Source organism: Parasteatoda tepidariorum, chromosome 3, assembly GCF_982258835.1.
Source record: "Parasteatoda tepidariorum strain Cologne lab strain chromosome 3, Ptep-v5.0, whole genome shotgun sequence".
Lineage (NCBI taxonomy): Eukaryota > Metazoa > Arthropoda > Arachnida > Araneae > Theridiidae > Parasteatoda > Parasteatoda tepidariorum.
The window spans coordinates 27,177,682-27,197,576 of NC_141757.1; the positions used below are offsets into that span (position 1 = coordinate 27,177,682).

The 19,895-nt window shown below is 27.1% G+C and overlaps 1 protein-coding gene across 1 annotated transcript in view; it reads right to left on the minus strand.

The window, feature by feature from the left end:
• HERC2 (E3 ubiquitin-protein ligase HERC2) overlaps positions 1-19,895 on the minus strand; it is a 144,796-nt gene that overhangs the window by 82,492 nt on the left and 42,409 nt on the right. The window contains exons 20-31 of the mRNA XM_087158997.1: positions 19,056-19,225; positions 16,877-17,053; positions 13,952-14,137; positions 12,309-12,485; positions 10,263-10,354; positions 9,732-9,972; positions 6,137-6,353; positions 5,429-5,570; positions 3,856-4,051; positions 3,678-3,763; positions 2,648-2,764; positions 1,392-1,528 (exon numbers count right to left, since the gene is read on the minus strand). Of these exons, the coding sequence (XP_087015123.1) occupies positions 1,392-1,528; positions 2,648-2,764; positions 3,678-3,763; positions 3,856-4,051; positions 5,429-5,570; positions 6,137-6,353; positions 9,732-9,972; positions 10,263-10,354; positions 12,309-12,485; positions 13,952-14,137; positions 16,877-17,053; positions 19,056-19,225 (1,938 nt within the window). The remainder of the gene's footprint in view (positions 1-1,391; positions 1,529-2,647; positions 2,765-3,677; positions 3,764-3,855; positions 4,052-5,428; positions 5,571-6,136; positions 6,354-9,731; positions 9,973-10,262; positions 10,355-12,308; positions 12,486-13,951; positions 14,138-16,876; positions 17,054-19,055; positions 19,226-19,895) is intronic.

Sequence of the window (19,895 nt, forward strand, 5' to 3'; positions counted from 1 at the left end):
AGATTATCAGCCCATTTGTTTTGATAATTTATATAGTAAACCCTCACATAATGACAGAAGGTGAATAAGAACTACCTCAACAATTTTATGTAATAGTACCTAAAATAGCTAAGTTGTTTTACACATCACAGAAAAACATGAATTATAATTTTTCCACAATTTTTCCAAGTGCAAGAAGCCCCAATTTCTTATCAGTTTTTAGCAGTAGAAAATTTCAATAATGTTCAAGATTGTCAAGTAGTTATCTGAAAACAAACTAGCAAATTTAATTAAAATAAATAAATTGTATTTTAATTAATATATTTATTGAATGTGGGGTTTAATGGCCCAAAAAGGACATGCTGAATCATAGCAACAAAATGGCAAAAGGCAATGAAGTGAAAAATTTTCTATAAAGAATGATAATAAGGATTAAGATTTCTGAATTAAAATAAATTACTTATATAATACCACATGTTCTTATATACTTGAAGAGGATATCAGGATAATATCAGACTGATTCTCAAACTGTAGATGAACAAGTTCAAGTTTTATGTTCTGTTGTGTATTCACACACCGTCAAGTTATTTCAATATTTATTCTGCTTCTTTTCAGAAAAACTATACTACAAAAAAAAACTGCCATTTCCTATCTTTTCATCGATTGTTGCATATTTATTGCTTCTGAATCCACTCCCGGATAAGATTCAAGATATCAACGTCCTACTAGCATTTTCATTAAATTTAAAATCAAGACAAGGAACACTACAAAATATACACACTGCTTCTAGATTTGTCAGACAATCGAGAGCTACAGCTAGCTATCTTAAATTTCTCTTTGCAAGTGAGAAAACACCTAATCCATACATGATGCAAAAGGAAATATGATCTAAAAGGCAGTTAGGTTTAAATTAACACAATTTAGCGTTTCTTTTTTAGATTACAATAAAACTCCATTAAGTAATCAAAATCAAACTTTTCTGTTTGATGCATTTAAGGGTTGTTTGCTGTAAGAGGTAAATTTACATCGGAATTATGAAAAATCTGTAGTTTTCAAATGTATTGCATTACTTGTTTCAAGAAGTCAATATGGATTTTAATGCATATACCTCTTGATTTTCTAATTGCTTTAATGCGTGTTAATGCCTTTCTTGTGCTTTTGCTAGTTTCCTCTTCTTGGACAAAAACTTTACTTCAGCTAAGCTACATAACACAGCTTAGCTAACTTATTTCTTCCCGAAATTATTGCAAGTAGAATTTCGTCATGATATTCTCATCAACCACATTTATCTCTAGAGTTACTTTTCAATCTTAAATCTGAATTTTGCTGCACTAATACAAAATTTATAACATTATGTAATAATAATAATTTTAGTTCAATTAACTAACAAGAAAAATTACAATTATGCTGACCTTTTTTCAAAGCCAATAACATTGAGTTCCAACAATCCACTTAATAGAGAATACTTCATGGAAGCAGTTTGATTATCATCTTTCAATAAGAAAAATAATGACTTGAAACCTTCTTGACGAACTTTAGCTCTTTTAATCTAGAAAACGAAAATAAAATATATAAGAAAGAAATTGTAAGTATTAAAACACAAATAAAAATTCCATCTTTCAAACCTACTTATTCTCCTTCACATGCACATTAAAATTTTTACATACTTTGAATAGTTCCAATTGTATGCTGCCCAACTATAATTTTTTATTTATTTACAATGATTGAGTTGAATGTTATAATCTGGTGTTGTCTACCAACACTTCATTTTCTATGAAAAATATCATAAAGGAGACAAGATGCATAGACTATACAGAAAGATTCTTTTTTTTTTTTAATCAAGAGTTCCATTTTAGTCTTCAAAGATTTGAGATATCAAGAACATACTATGATATTTTTGAATTTTAAAATCAAGAAAACAAAAGACATAATAAAATATACACTGTGCTTTTAGATTTGCTACAAAATGCCAGACATAGTCAAGATTTCATTTTTGAGAGAATTCTAAGTAGACACTAATGTGGCATAGTTAAAAAAATATATAGTTCTCAAAACAAAAAATTATTATTAAAATTAAAAAAACTATTGAATATTGCTCTCCCATTGCTTCTTATCAAAATTTTATTAGCATACCTAAAATAATTAATTAATCTATGAAAGCATACCTAAAATAATTAATTAATAGCATAAAATTTATAATTAAAATAAAACATTAAGATAGAATCTCCCAACTTCTAACTCTAAATTGTAACTTTTTAATGGTAATATTTACAATTATTTTTCATAATTTAAATTATCAGAAAAATTTTAAAGAATTACAAAATATGCATAAATATATGCAGTAATTTGCATTTTCTGCCAAGACAAATTTATTAATTGCTCAAATTTTACCTAATTTAATCAAAGAAACTATGAAATAAATATTTTGCAATAATGCATATAATTTTATGACAATTGGATAGTCAAATTTTTTTAACAGTTGATAATTGAGGAAGCACTTATCAAGTATAACATTCCAAAGACTTCAAATTTGATATTGATTTAACATTTGATAAATAAAATAATTTAATTATGTTAAAAAGAGTTTAAAAAAAAGCTTTTGATATTTCTTTTAGAAATTTTTTTTAATCAAACATTCTAGTTTAGGAAGAAGGGTATAATTTCTTACCTGTGAATAAAGAGCAGACCTTAATTCTTTTAGATCAATAGTATTATCAAAAAGAAAATCAACTAGTTCATTTGCAAGTTTTTCAATTCGGTCCATATTGTTGGAACAAGAAAGTCCCTAAAATTTAAAAAAGAAAAAAAATGTAAAAAAAAAAAAAGAATTATGTTTCTATCCTTAGAAAACAATTTTCAGGACATCAGAATAAATTGAATTTAATCTTATGATTGAATTGTAAATTCCCTATTCTCTCCTCCTAAAATCGCTAAAATTGTTTACATGAGAAATAAACACATAAAAATGTGATGGAAAATAAAATTTCCAAACAGATAATTCTAGAATAGAAAGAATATTTAATAAATAAATAAATAAAAAATTATCTTTATAGAGCATTAAAATTCTTTTATGAATCTAAGCAAAAAGCAAGCTTATGAATGAAAATCATATGAATTTGTTTAAATGCATAATTGATTGAGCAATATTACATAATTCCTAATATTTCATTTCATTTGATGCTGAAATAATGCATGACTAAACAAAATTAATTAAATAATTTTGAATTAACAAAAACTATAACAAAGCAATATAATAATCAACACATTAATTAAGTGAAAAATTTAAATAATCATACAGATTCAAAGACAATTCCTTACATTTGAATTTCAAAAATAAAGATGAAGGATTCTTTTAATATAAAAATATTATCTCAAAAAGTATTTATAGATTGAAGTTAATTTCGGAATAAAAGCATGATCCATAATAAAATTTTAAAAAAATAAAACAGCTGGAAGTTAATGTAGTAGAAAATTAAGTTAGAATAAAGTATAAATCTAATTATAATTTGTATAAGTATAATTTTGTAGCTCCAGCTACTATTTAACTATATTAGAATAATAATAACGTTATGAAATAATAAATATTGATATAAGAAACTGAAGACAAAATTCAAGACCTATTTGAAATTACAATAAAATAAGGAGTACAGATCATTTGATTTTAAGACAATATTGTAGTTTAATAAAAAGAAACTCACTTTAGAATGTAATTCATTGACCTGCTTGAATTTGCTTTCTAGTTTTTCTAAGAAATGATTAACACTGTCAGATGCTTCTTTGGTAACTGTAATAAAGAGATTAAAAAAAAAATTTATTTCCAAAATTTATTTGTGTTAACTTACCAGAACACAAACTAAAGAAAGTTCACAAACTCACTTTTTGATCGCCTTCGATTCTTAATTAGGGAATGAACTATTTGTTTCCACTTTATCCCAACAGAATAATTTTTAAACTTAGAAACAGCAAGAACTTCATAACTCATTGCAGGTCGGATTTCACTAATTAAAAATCTGCATCTTCTATAAATGTCTATGCAAACCTCTTTATAGGATGCATTATTATCTTGACGCATCTAGAAAGAAAAGATGAAAATCAGTTATAATTACTATAAAAAATATAACGTTAAATTTTCAATTATTTGCAAGAATGTAAAATAATGTAAAATAAAACAATTTTCAGCTACAGTATCTAAAAAACATCGATAAATTAATAAAATTAATAACAGTTTCTACTATTCAGAAATAAAATATTTAATTTTAATTTATTACAAAATTTAAATTAATTTGATTTTCCAGTTACATTATCTATAAAGCATTTGAAAAAAAATATTAAAATCATTACACATTACTGTCCATAAAATGCAATGTTTGATTTCAATTTAAGAATATAGATCAAAGAATATAGATCTTTTAATCATATAATATTTAATTTTAATTTGTTGCAGAAGTATAAATTAATTTGATTTTTCAGCTATAGTAACTATTAAGAATCTGTAAAGAAAATATTAAAATCAGTGACAACTACTTTTATCCATAAATGCAATATTAAAGTTCAATTTGTTGCAAGAATATAGATATTTTTAGCAATAGTAAATTGCAAATGACGGTACCAAATTCACCAAAAAATGTAAAGAATATAAAACTATAGGTTTACAACTTTCTAACTGGAACAAAAAAAAAGTCTAATTTCATAAAAAAAAAAGAATTGTAAAAAAAACATGATAATGATGATGAAAACATGATAGTGAATGATAATTATGAAATTGATTGAATTTTGATCATGGATCTTTTAAACATATGTACTTAAATAAAAACAAATTAAAGATATGAGTAAAATTTTTAAAAAAATAATAATTTTACTGGAAAACAAGCTTCCTAATAGCATTAATTTTTTTTTCAATTTAACTAATTCAAAATGCATCAAAAATTGCTTTTCATAAAAAAGTTACTTTATTTTTTAAATTTTTTTAGTAAGAATAATGAATGTAATTCATGTAAAATAGCATTTTTTTTTAAATTGCATAATCTTGTTTCTCATTATTGGAAATAAATTTCCCTGACATTTAGCACAATAAGATGCAATAGTTTTACATCAATAAAGCTACTAATGTTTTACATAAAGATCAATAGAAATTAATAAACTTTTTCAAAATTTTTCAATATAATTGTAAAAATACTTATAAAAGAAACTAAAAATGAAATAAACATATTCAGAAACAAAAATTCAGCCCAATTTTAAGATAAAATTACTGCAATAATATAAATTAGTTTGATTTTTCAGGTACAGTAAATTGCAAATGGTCATACAGAAGAATATACAGAAGGACCATTAAGATAAAAGATTTTCAACTTTTTAACTAGGCTTTTTCTAAATCAGGATTAATCAGAATTTTTTTATTTACAGAAGAAAATAGAAAGGAAAATAAAAATTATGGAAACTTAATGCATACTTTAATTATTCTATATTTTAGCTGATAGCACTTCCTCAAAACAAGTTGTAGCTCAGGAGGTAAGTCAGTAGAGTCCTTTTCAGAAAGTGACAGACAGACATCGACAATGTTCAAATGTTTCAACAATAATGCAGTAACAAGGCTAAATAAAAATAAGTTTTGCACTCATTAAAAAAACAATCAGAAAAATATAAGACAAAAGAGAAACTATAACACTGTCAGATTTTAATGTCTGTATACTTCTTACATAATTTACATGCTCATTTACAATTACACATGTATTAAAATTTTTTAAATCATTAGATCAGATTTTTCTGTACTAATATTGATAAAATATAATCCTGATGAAATATAATTAATAAAATCCTGAAATTTTATAAGGAAAAAAAATTTTTTTTTTCCTCATAAGATTTCAAGATTTTTCTTTCTTTTTTGAAAGATGTTTACTTTACCATCATTTTAGAAATAATCATTAGTGTATTACTTCATCGTTTTTTCTTCTTTTTTAGATTATTTCTAAATATTTTTTTATTTTTAGTTGGGTTTAACAATAAAAAAAACGGCTTTTTGTAGCGATTCAGAAAACCGGAAAAATCAGTTATCCGGAATAGCGATGGTCCCCTACTGTACTTCTTTAAAAAATAGCAAAAATTTCGTTAGCTTTTATTGAATTGAATAGAAAGAAAACAAAATAGAACAATTACGTACCGAGATATTTCCTCCAGTGGGTGATCAATAGGGAAATTTTGATGAAAATGGTAACACTTTTCTTTATAAAATTCCTGGGATAAATAGAAGAATTTTTTAACATGGGGATCACTTAGCCTGCTTTCCTCGATATTTCGAAGAAACTGCATTTGGCGATCAAAAGACGAAACTAAATCATTAGGTTTTTCTTTCACACTAGTTTCTTTAGAACTTGACTCTAAAAAAAAAATTATATAATGGTAAAAAGTACAAGATAGAATAAATTCAGTTTGCTTATTTTCGCACCTAAATCATAATTAAGAAACTTACAATATATAAACACTTTAAAGTATTTCTCTTTGCAATAAGATATTAGTTTATAATTTAAGAATAATAAGGTATCTACTAGATTAGATATCCATCAGCATGGAAAGGTCACGATAAAAAACTGTCAATGTTCAAACATATTTCTGTTTGTCTCTAAGGAAACAAGTTATTCTCATTTATGGCAGCACAAACAGTACTTTGGTGCTGAAACAAAACTGTTACAGATTGAAGATTATAAAATGACGTAATATTTTTACTGCAATAGTCTCCTCTATAACTATTTTTACCTACTTTCTATGGTCCTGTTACATTATATCAGTGATTAGGACTGGGCGATGTTACTAATTTGGAATTGTGATGTAGCTTCACTCTAACATTCTAATAACTCTTACATTCATGTTTAACATTTGTTATCGCTTAATTTCGAATTCCTGCCCTTTTTGATTAGTTATCAACAATAAATTGCACTTTTGTTTTGAAAATAACACATTGAAAATAAAAATAGGCTGAACAACTTGAGCAGGAGGAGAGGGTACAGCAGAAATTAACCTCCGACAGCCTATCTCATTACATAAGTAATAAAAAATATAAAATCAAAATTAAAATGCACATTGAGCCAGCACTTATAAAAATATTTATAAGCAGAAAAATAAAAAAATTTCTGATGGATTGAGAAAGATTGAAAATTTAGGAACAGCTAACGCCAAAAAGCACACAATTTCTGAGTCACCCTCCATCTTAAATTTAGTTCATTACGATCAAATTTTTTTTATTAAAAGAATGCATTACAAAGTAAAACGGATTGTTGAATAAAAATAAAATAATAAATAAACATTACATTTCTAATATTTTCTAGCAATGATTATTATTTCTCAAAAACTGAAGATGTACACCAAAGAGCCATTACATTATGACCACCCTGCTAATAACATATAGGACCACCTTTAGCCCTCAAAACTGCTAGCACCTGCCATGGCATTGATTCCACAAGGTGCTGATAGGTAGTCTGAGGTATCTGGTACCAAGCGCTCACCAACTGGTCTTGCAATTCCCTCACATTGTGAGGGGGTAGCGTGGCAGCACGAATTTGGTTTTCCAAGTAGGACCACAAATACTCTATCGGATTAAGGTCAGGTGAATTTGGGGGCCAAGACATGACTTGAAACTGGAATGTTCCATGACGATTCGACCCTTATGACATGGTGCATTATCCTGTTGGAAAACACCCTCCCCCGCAGGAAAAACTGTTGCCATGAATGGGTGAACCTGGTCTGCAACTATGTTCAAGTAGCTTACAGATGTCAGGGATTGTTCTATGAGGAATATGGGTCCTAATGTGCTCCATAAAAACATTGTTCCTGGGCGAGAAACCATGAAAACCTGTGCGAGCCTATTGTTATAGATGAAGGGTGGTCGTAATGTAATGGCTCTTCGTTGTAGATGTCTTTGCATTAATAGCAATGAAAATCGATAAATGGCTGGATTGATTGTAAAAAAAAAGCAACATCAAAGGATTTGCACAATTAAAAGAAAGCGCATTTCCTTAACTAAGAGATTCAACAACACTTTGATTCTCCATCACATCAGAATTTATCATGTCAGCAAAAACATGAGTTACCATAGCAGAAACACGGGGAAAGACAGCGACCTTTGCCACAGCCATCACTGTTCATCTATGATCGGAGAAAAATACTCTTCACGCTAGCTAGGGGTCATTAATGTCATGATCGGGAGAAATGCTGTTCATGAAACCATCTATGTACAATTGGGTTCACTATTCTCCTCATCCCGCATATAGACATCGATGTCAACAATGCATAGAAATTTCTGATGCCTCGAAAAATTGCGGATACAAACATCGTATCAACGATGATTGCATAAAATCAGTATTTTCCCATGCATCGCCCAGTCCTATCGGTTATTTTGCACCAATGGAAAAATTTGCCCTCCATCCTACTTGCCATAAAATGGAAAAACCTGTTATCGTAGAAACCGATATTATTTGTCTGGTGGCAGGGGTTTTCCTTCTGATGGTAAGTCAATATTAGGATACATTGTTTACTTAACAACATATCACTTCACTGATAATTCAAGACTTCACTGTACTAGACTTCACTTTACCAAAGCTAGGCAACAGAATTTTCTTTGATAAAATCTGGCTGAATGATGGATATTGATCCCTTATTTTCTAAAGATAAATCTTGCAATATATATTTATGGTAATGATGTACAAGATATTGATGGACTAGGTTTTCTTAATTATAGAAAAGTTATGGAAAATTCCTTAAAAATTATATCATCACAGTTGAAATTAGCTGGACCATATTATGCAAAAATGAAAATTAGTCTATGAAGGTAATGTAAGCTATCATCCTACAGGGATGAGATTAGCCAAAAGGCAAAAAAGCTGAATTTCCACGATAGTAAATTTTACGCAAGCACAAACCTTTAATAATAAATTTCAGACAGTTTAAGGTAATAAATAATGTGTTGACATACAATTGTGTACTAATTTATTATTATATAAATGATTACATTGATACTTAACATTTAGTGAAAATAAAAATTACCAATTGAAAAAATAAAGCTGGAAATTATATTTTTCCTCAGTTCACATAAGAGACAATTATTACTTGAAAAACTACCTGGTTACTACCTACAATATTCAAATCGTGTGAATAAGAATCGAGATATTAGCAGATTCCAGGCTTGGGACCTATAAAAGGCTTGTCAGATGCAGAGTCGTTTGAACTAGAAAAATCGGACCTATCTGGAGGGCGGGTAAAAAATTCGGAAAATCTTATCTGCTGCAAGTAAAAGGGGAAAAAATAGCTAAAATAAGTCAAAATGAGAAAGGATTGGTAGCTATGTAGTTTGAATTTTCTGTTTCTCTTTGAAAATCGGTGAATTTCTGAAAAAGCGGAATACTTATTAAAAAAAGTTAAATTTTTAGAAAAATCTGAATTTTTGATAAAAAAGCTGAAATTCAAGAGATAAAAGTGAAAAATGCGGAAATCAGCTAAAAAGCGGAAAAATCTCATCCCTGTATTAATGTTATATAAATTACACGCTGCAATTCAGAATAATAGTTAAAATAACACGTTTTAATTAAATAATTATCTTTCGTTTCAGATGCAATGAAATAAAAAAATGAAAAACAAGTGGAATTTTAGTTTTAATTTGAAGAAAAAAAATGAAACTGAGCCGGTGAATGCTGTATATGTAATTTTACCTGAATGGTGAAAGAAATATAACGAAGCAACTATTTTAAGAACATTATAATGCATACCTATTGGTTTAATAGTAGGTAAATTACAGTCTTTGTTTAAATCTTGCCCAGTTAAGAGGCCACCTTGCATCAAAGTTGAGGTCATCCATTTCCAGTATTTTTTCTCACATTGTTTAATATCGCAGCTGATGATCGAATTTCTCACACCAAGTCCAAGGAGATAGCTCAGATTCCTTTCAACATCAACCAACCTTCCAGAGAAGTTCCAGCATCCCATTTTTTGGAAAGTTTTAGAATTATACTGAAAATATTAAAAGAGGAATTAAAAATATGCATGAATAGACAAAAACATAAAAGATCTTTTTATTTACAGTTCCTGTAAAATAAATACATTTACAGCACTACAAAATGAATAACCATCACGAAAGAACAAATTGGTGGCTAAAATAATGAGATAAAAAAGTCTAATGGGAATAAAAAATGATGGAAAACCAATTTACTGAGAAAATTCTACACATTATGAGCATTAATATTAAAAAAAAGTGTACAAAGAAGGTGCAATAAAAAATTAATAAGAATTGAATTTCATACATCACAGTATTTTCCAATACATTTTCCCTCTAAGAGCAATTTTTGTGAATCAGTTAGATCAGCTTTCTTAATAACCTCAGTAATATCAATACCTAAGAGAGAATAAATATATTTATTAAAGAAACACATTAAAGCATTATTGTATTTAAATGACATTTTATACAAATCCCATAATTTATTACAGATATTTTTCACAAAGCATGTGTAATGCATAAAATTTGATAAACTTATTTCTTTTTGTATTAAGTTTTATATTTATTTATATGATAAATAAATGTATAACTTATATCATTTATGTTGAACTGTTTTTTAAAAACAATTGTAAATATCACATTTCAATGTTTAAAATAAGAGTTAAAGACTTACTTACACAAAAACAAAAAAAAAAAATACATAATAACAAACAAAAACATCATTATATAAAACTAATAAAATATAAACAAACTTGACTGCAGAACTTAAATTGAATTTTGCGATAAAATTTACAAAATTTTTAATTAAAATAATTGAAGTAAAGACAATCTTTACATTCATGCTTTGAAAAATAAAAAGAGAGAGATACATCTTAGAAAATTCTGTAAAATATTTGTCTATAAAGATGTGTCTGGTTACAATATTTCATTTAAAAAAATAGCAGAAACAAATGAGAAGAAAGGACAAAAACTGGTATTTTAAATTGGTAAATTCTTCTTATCCCAAAAAAAGAAAGAGGGGGAAAAAACAAGAAAACTTTGATTTTTTTTCACTTTAAATCTAATTGTATAAGATACTTTATAGGATACTTTTTACGTACAGTACGCCAAAAAAAATGGATCACCCTGAATAACTTTTGATCTGATGATTGGATCATGATGTCCTAGGACTCAAATTTAATGGTTGGAGGAGGGGACCATGAATATACTAATTAATAAGTGGAGACGAAATTTTAAGCTACAAAAACAGACACAAAAACCAATCTGGGAAATATGGTCCCCATAGTTTGGTCTGGTGAGCGGTCCAAAGTTTGGATCTTTTAATGCTAATTTTACTTTTCGCTCATTTAGCCATATCTCAAGAACTTTTAAAGCAAATTGAAAAATTTTTGCACACAAATATAAAATTCGTTTTCCCAAAGATTATTCTACACAAAAAATAAATTTCAGTTAATATTTTTTACTATTTTATTTAATGATAGACGAAAAAAATTTGAATTGTAAGGTATACAATTTTTTACACCATTCTAAAGTATCTAGTTTTACATGGCAAAATACATAGTTTCTGAGACATCAAATTTTAAATATATTACTTTTTTAAAATCCCATTTCTCAGGAACTATTCAACCGATTTCGCTCAAATTTCGTATTTTGCCATGCAAAATTAGATAATTTAAAATGATGTAAAAATCTGTACACCTTAAAATTCAAAATTTTTTTGGTTATTATTAAATAAAACAATAAAAAATAATAAATATTTACTGAAATGTATTTTTTGCATGGAATTATGTTTGGCAAAGCAAATTTTATAATTGTGTGCAAAAATTCTTCAATTTGCTTCAAAATTCTCGAGATGTGGCAAATTACAAAAAAGCAAAATTAACATTAAGGAATCCAAACTTTGTACCACTCAAACTTTGACCAACCTATGGGAACCATATTTCCCAGATTTCGGTTACCAATATATTTTGGGTGTCAAAAAGCTGAATCCGCCAATCAAAAAAAAGATATGTTTATTCAGAGAAAGTACATTTTTGTGTCTGATTTCGTAACTTAAATTATCGTCTGCATTATTAATTAGCATATTCAAGCCCAACCTCTTGAGTCATTTAGATTGAGTACTAGAACATGAAGATCCAATCATTAGCTCAAAAGTTATTCAGAGTGGTCTGTTTTTTTCTTTGATCCACTGAACATTGCACTTCAAAAGCACTCAGGTATCTTATGGTGGACTCTAAATTGATAAAAGTTAAAAAAATTAGTATGAAAACCAGTGAAAACTAATTTTATTAAAAACTAAAACAAAATATAACATAAAAATTAACATTATAGTAAAACACATCCAATATACTACCTGAGAAATCCTTAAAATTGATGTTAGAATTAGGTAAGGAAAATTGTTGAAGGTCATAAACTTTTCCTTCTAAAACCCTCCAAAATCCACCACTTTTGTTGTGATTGTCAAGATCAGATTTAAAAATAAAGTCTTGCTCTCCACTTGCTTCCTTTGTTTGTTGATATAGATATGTAGCTAAAAAGAGGGTATAAAAAATCTAAATAAATGCAACAATATTTATATGCAATGAATGAGTATAAACTTCAAAATTTCTTTTTGCCTACACATTTGAAAATTAATAATGTAAAAAAAAAAAAGTTTTAAACATCTTTGAAAAAATTGCACTGAATTGTAATTGCAAATGCAATAAGCAGAAGACCACATAAAAAAAAAGATTTTCCAATTTCTAAGCTGTAGATAAAGTTATTTTTAATTAGCCAAAGAGGATTAATCTCTTAAGAAGCTTCCGAATCATTCTTTCAAGGATCGTTTTCAAAGCTGACATGAACTCAAATCATTGCTTTGACATTTACTGAACATATGAACATGTGGTACTCTTCTAAATCTACAATGTTCAGTTGCAAGAAACTAATAAATTATTTCATATTAAGTAAAACTTCAAAATAAAGTCAATTAGAATAGTTTTATTTATAGTAATTTCTCCGTTTTACAGTTCAGTGTTTTTACTATTAATTAACTCACTTTTCTAAATAAGCTAATAATAATTTTAATTTGGAACTTACATTAAAATATAATGAAAATTTATCTGGTGAATATAAAATTTTATTAAATCGATATAGTTTTGTATCAATTTAACATTGCAATTGTTATATTTTGTTACTTTTTTACATTGAGTTCATTATTATTTCCTTAGACGCTGTGATATCAAGATTCGACAGTAAAATATTTAATTTTAAAAAAAATGAATTTTATTTCCAGCAATTAAATAAATTATTATATACCAATCTCTAGACCAAAACTGACAAAAAATTTTGCTGAATCGAGTAATATCGCTTCACAGTTTCAAAATTACCATCATATAGTTCCCTCATACAATATGAAAAACATTCTCTATTATTATACCTTTCCTTAAAAAGTTTTAATAATTATAACAATTTTTTTAATAATTGAATTTTAATACTCAAAAGGCAATTTGAAAAAGCACTGGTTTTTAATTTGTAGTCAGAAAGCAGCCTTAGTCTCGTGGAAGAGCACTCTTAAAAGTGCGCAGATAAAGGCACATTATAAAATGGACATAATTTTCAATACAGTACAGAACCCATTATCCGGAAATCAGAAAACCGGAAAACCAAAAAACCGAAACGAAATTCAATAATTTTCTCGCCATTTTTTTAAAAAAAAAATTTTTTTTTCCTCATAAGATTTTACGATTTTTCTTTCTTTTTTTATAGATGTTTACCTTACCATCATTTTGGAAATAATCGTTAGTGTATTACTTCATCGTTTTTTTTTATTTTTATGATTATTTCTAAATTTTTTTTTTTTTTTTTAGTTGGGTTTAACTATAAAAAAACGGCTTTTTGTAGCGATTCAGAAAACCGGAAAAATCAGTTATCCGGAATAGCGATGGTCCCGACCGTTCCGGATAATCGGTTCCCTACTGTATTAATAGAAATAATAATGAGCTTTAAGCAACTTACCAAACGTTTTCCCCATCAATAAATCAGCCACATTTTCTTTGTCTAATCCAGGAGCTAAACGGTTAAACTTCCCTAAATTACTATGCAATTGTGTAAGAATCGGCAGCAATAATGATTTCTGAATTAAATTTGGGTGTAGCAATTCCAGTTGAATTAAACAAATCAACAACTCATGTAAAAGAACTCCTAAAAATACATATACATTTTATAATATTATTGAAAATCAGACAAATATATAAATGGATAATGTATAATGAAAATATTATTTAATATGGAAAATTAAAGACGATATCAATTTCAATAAAAATATTTTAACATTATTATCACTCAAGGGGCAAAATCATATTATAGTATTACTCTTCTGCAACTAGCTGTATGGTTTTAGGAAAACTTCTGATTGGTACAACAATGCGTTTTAATTTTGAATATAAAATTTTAAAAGTAAGTAAATAAACATAACTATAGAAGTACTAGAAGGTATTAAAGAATTCACAAGCAGGAGCATTAAGCAACTCTAAACCTGACAGTAACGTGCCACAATATTTTTCCCAGTGAGTGAGCATTATGGAAAATTCGTACTAAGAAGTTTTAAAGGATTCACATAAGAGAGCATTATTAAATAAAAAACTACATTGAACATGAAGAAAACGAACCGAAAGAAGACAGTTATGTACCCAGATATTTCCTCATGTGGGTGCCCAGTAAGGAAATTTTGATGAAACTGGTAAAGCATTACACAACACCAAATACTAACTTAACCATCTATTTCATTAAAGTGTCAACACAAGCTTTATTTTTTTGTATGTCTAATTTTGTAATAAGATGCAGACAACTTATCCAATAAATAAATGGCATATTTATGCTGTAGTATTAAAAAAGCAAAATAACAATATATAAGAGCACATTACCCAACATATATGAACAAAAATAATGTAGTTATCTGTTTTTATATGTAATTGTTCAACTATATTAAATGCAAACAACAAATTTTTTGAGCTTCAAGATATGTTGACTTGCTTGCATTGAAATATCCTAACAGGAAACTTTAATTTTCTATGTCCGTTTCTTTCTTTTCTTTTTAAAGTATCTAAAGGCTCCAAATTGATATGTGAGTCCTATGGGGGTCCATTGGTTCTAATATCTGAGTACAAGCTTAATAGGTTTCACAAAATAAGTAATTTTGATACCTAAGATCAAAAAATGAATCCTTTGCAGATGCAGAATGGGAGACGTCAATAAATTTGCGACAAATACAGGAAGAATTTGAAGAAATGTATGGAGTCTTTAAAAAGCAATTTAGTTACCCCTTAAAGTTACGAGAATAGTTTAAGAGCAAAGAAAACTTATTACCAAGTCAATTAAAACCAAGAGATTTGAAAAGGAGATTAGAAGTACTAACATATTATAACCTGCCCCACATGTTGCATTTTCCAGGCATTGCTTCGTTCAATTACCACTCAATTAGATCTAAGATTCATAAGCTATATCAGGGTGCGTAGCCAAATCTTTGAATCAAAAATAAGCACTTTTTAAAAACTTTTCAAGCACTTTACAAAAATTTTCAAGCACTCAAAAAATTCATATTCAATCAATGATATTATTGAAAAACAAAAACTCTTTATAAACAGTTTTAGCGTTAAAAAAAACCCAAAAAGAAACGGGCGTAAATCGAAACAATCAGTACTTTCCCACATCACCGAGTGAATTCAACTTGACCCTGAACTCAGAACCCTTACCCCCTACCTCAAAAAAAGCGTTAGAAGTAAAATAAAATAAACAAGAACAAAATTAAAATAAATTAAAAAGAAAAACATTACATAAGGATCTGATATTCTCTATCCGAATTGGAGCACTCGGGTTTCGGTTTCAAGCGTGCGCAAGTCATAATGTGGGTACGACATGAAGTCTGCGTGAATGATTACGTAGCAAACTCCCCATTTTTCGTGAAATGCATGGGATCCGCCAGATATCACTGAAGGGGGAAAAAATTATTCGGAAAAAAAGCACTTTTTAAAAACGCCAGCTGAAAAAAGCACCTTTAAAAGCTTTTAAAAACGAAATCCCCAAAAAAGCACCTTTAAGTACTTTTTACAAACGCTACACACCCTGTATATGAGCAGAACTTTGGCTTTTAGGCTAAATAGACAAACTGAGTCAATAATAAAATCACCTTAAAAGACTAACAGATTTACAACATGGAATTTATATGAGACCAGAAAAATCTGGGAAAACCAATGAATTTGCTATTAATTTATCAGTTAAGATTTTTGATAATGAATGTACCTTTCTTTTGGCACAATAAAGAGTCCATTTTCAGAAAAATCATTTCAAACTTATTCACAATACAACATAATACAAATATTTCTTAAACTTCCTATGTGTTTGTTTACTTAATATACAAGTTTAATAAAACATTTTATTCAATAAATGCATAAGCTAACTATTGTGCAATTTATAGTTCTATTTTAAGGTTATGACTATGAAAATAAACATATTGGAGCAGTAAAACTGCTTAGTTAAAACAATCCCTTATAAAAATTGAGCAAAAAAATAAGTTTTTTGTGCAAGATAATTTTAACATTTTAATGTTCTTTTTAAATATAAAAACCAAAAAAAATTTTTTTTTCAACTTAATAAAAAATTGAAAAATACACAATAAAATCCATTAAAATAAAATAAAATAAATAAAACAATAAATAAATAACGCAATAAATAACTAAAATAAAAAATAAATAAATAAATAAAGGATAGATTAAAATTTGAATAATGAAAACTTACATGAAAAAAATAAGCAGTAAGAATAAAGAAATCTAAAATTAAGACAAAAACTTATAAAATTTCAAAAAGCAATTCCATAATAATGAAATATTAAAAAGAAATACAAAAATTATCATTTAAAAATTAATACTTTTTTTTTACACAAACCTGAGATATCGCTCTCTAAAATAGTAGAGACATTTATGAAGCGATGAAGATCATAACCAGCTACGGAATGAGCCAATACAATTGTCTTATTCACAATAGAAATTAGTGAACTAACATATTTCTTGATGAGGGAAGTCAAAGCTAAGAACTGCGCATTACAAATTCTGGATTCTTCCTCTAAAAAATGAAAATAAAAAACATATAATCTGAAAGTTAGTAAAAAGGAAAAACAAAATAAATTGGAAGATTTAAATTCAAAAGAGGTTCAACTTGGTGAAATAAATGTAGCAGAGTTTAAGAAAAAAACAAAAAATGTCTGATCAAGGTCAGTTAACAAAATTTTTCCTCTTCATGTATCAAGTTTTAAACATAATCTTACTTTTTTAACAACTACAACTGTTATAATATAATGACTATTTAAAGAACGTTTATATTAATGTCTTTGTGTTCATAATAAAATACCGCTGTTACACATTTAAAGTTATAACACTTGGCATAACTCCAGAACACTGCAGTTCTGAGCAGAATTAGATAGAATTTTCTTAATAACAGATATCTTTCCTATTGGGAAATCGGAATTTTGCTATAGAAAAGCTATTTGCCTTAAATTCAAAACAAGTCCGAAGCAAAATTCAAATGGGTAAAATAAAAGCTCCATCTGGAATAATTTAATAAATTCCATTTTTCAAATACACTTTTTTAGCAGTTAATATCATATCTTTTTAATAAGATAAGTTTATGTCTTCGGCATTTTGCAGTTGAGCAAATTTTAAAGATTCTACCCAATGCAATTTTCCCTTCTCTAATAATGAAAAATAGGTTTGCTATGAAACTTTCCACATGCAAGACTGATACCCACTCTCAAACTACTACAGAACTTCCATAGTTTCAGAAACGATATTAATAGTTTTTATTACATTTCAGTAATAAATTAACATTTAATTATGTGTAATTATTGATATTTGATTCCTCACTGAGTAATAATCAGAATAATCTAAAAATAAAATAAAAAGTTGAACAAACAAACGATCTAGTTCTTCAATACTGACACAAGTTTCGTAAAATTCTATTTCTTTTTAAGATTTCTGTCAAAGTTCACTACCATTTAAATAAAAATTATTTCACAAAAACTTCGAATGTTGGAAGGCATGCTGATGCATAAGTAAAAAAAAAAACCTTAAAAATTGTTAACATTGAACAGAGCGATAAAAAAATATTATGGAAATAAATTTTTCTCACTGGCTATTTCATTGTTAGAAGCTACATCTGCTACATTTTAGATTTTCAAATTCATGACTAATTCCAAGAATTTTTCATGACTTAATGAAGTTACTATTTTCTCCGACAAAAACACAACAATAAATTTAAAAAAACATTATAATAATATCCATTGAAATGATAGGTATAACCAAAAACTGTCATACTCTGTATCTTCATATTTATAGATTTTAAATTTAAAAAACAGAGAAAGAGTTGAAGCAATAAAATAGCTGAAAAAATGCAAAAGCAAGTATTTTTTATCCTTTTTTTCTGCAGAATTACATTCTTAAGACACTTTTCTTGTTCACTGGAAAGGAAAGAAATACTCCTGATTTTTCTGTTCACATTTGGGAATACTTTTCGAATATGACTGTGAGTGGGAATTTTGTTACAAATTCAGATATTCGGAACACCATGAAATTGGGGGGAGGGGGGTAAATTCCATTTTAATAATTTGATTTTTCGGCGACCTAAATCCATGACTTTTCATGATTTTTTTTAAAAAAAATAGTTAAAATCATGACAAATTTTGTTCGATTCCAAAATCTATGACTTATCATGATTTTTCATGACTTTCTAGGTGCGCAGATACTCTGTACATAAAATTAGAAAAAAATGATTTTTTTTTAAAGAAAGAACTGAAATTTTCAAAATGATTTTTGTTACTCTTATAGAGCAAATAGAAATTAAAAATATATACAAATAAAGCAAAATAAATAGATACATGAAGACTATAATATACAATAGAGTAAAATAAATTCTAGCTTTTTTTAAAGGGCTATCATGTGTATACAAAATAATTAAAACAAAAATATTCCTTTCATTATTGATACGTAATTAAACTTTTGAGATGAAATAATATTTTTAATATTCAATTACTATTCTGAATTTATAAGAATATATAGAAATCATTCTATACCTTTTTCAGGTTTAATATCACAAAAAAACTCTGATAAGACATAGAATTGAAAGACTAAAAGTCTTTGAAACTTTAAAAGCAGTTGTATGGATGATGAACTGCCAGATAAACTCTCAGCCCATTTAGAACAGCTTTCTTCTAATTTCTTTTCAGTATGAAATGAAATATTTCTGGAAAAAAATAACCATATGTCACAATCATTCAAAAAATTAACAACTAAACTTCAAAAATTAATAAAATAAATAATAAGATATTTGTTTAACAGTTCAGAAAACTAATTGTTAAATTTGCATGATCTCCAAAAATCTTCAATTTCAATACAAATTTTGTTAATATAGTATTTCTATTATATAAAAAAAATTAACGTTTGCGTAGATATTATCTCATACTTGTATGAAATTGTTCAAGGATAAAACAGACATCATAACAAATAAATATAAAAATAGTTTCTGATTGATTGTTTCCAGTTGAAGAAATCAAAGCTAGAAAAACACTTTCTAACAGTAATTTTTTTTGTCAAAAATAAAAATTTATGAAGTAAACATGATTATAAATACATGAAGTGTACTTTAATGAGAAAACACTTATTTTTAAATTCTAATATAAAATTCAATTGCAAAGAGGTGGAGAAACGGAGAAAAATTATATATATATGCTTTTAAACACTTTTATTTAATTTCCACAAACAAACTAATGATATTTGGCAGTATCTTTCAATGCATGTAAAAGACAAGGGCATAACCCAATCACAATGCGCGATATAAAGCGTGTGTATATCAGATTCTACCTAAATTTTTTCTTATAAAATTAAGCCAATACAATTCTGCAATCAACAGTTTT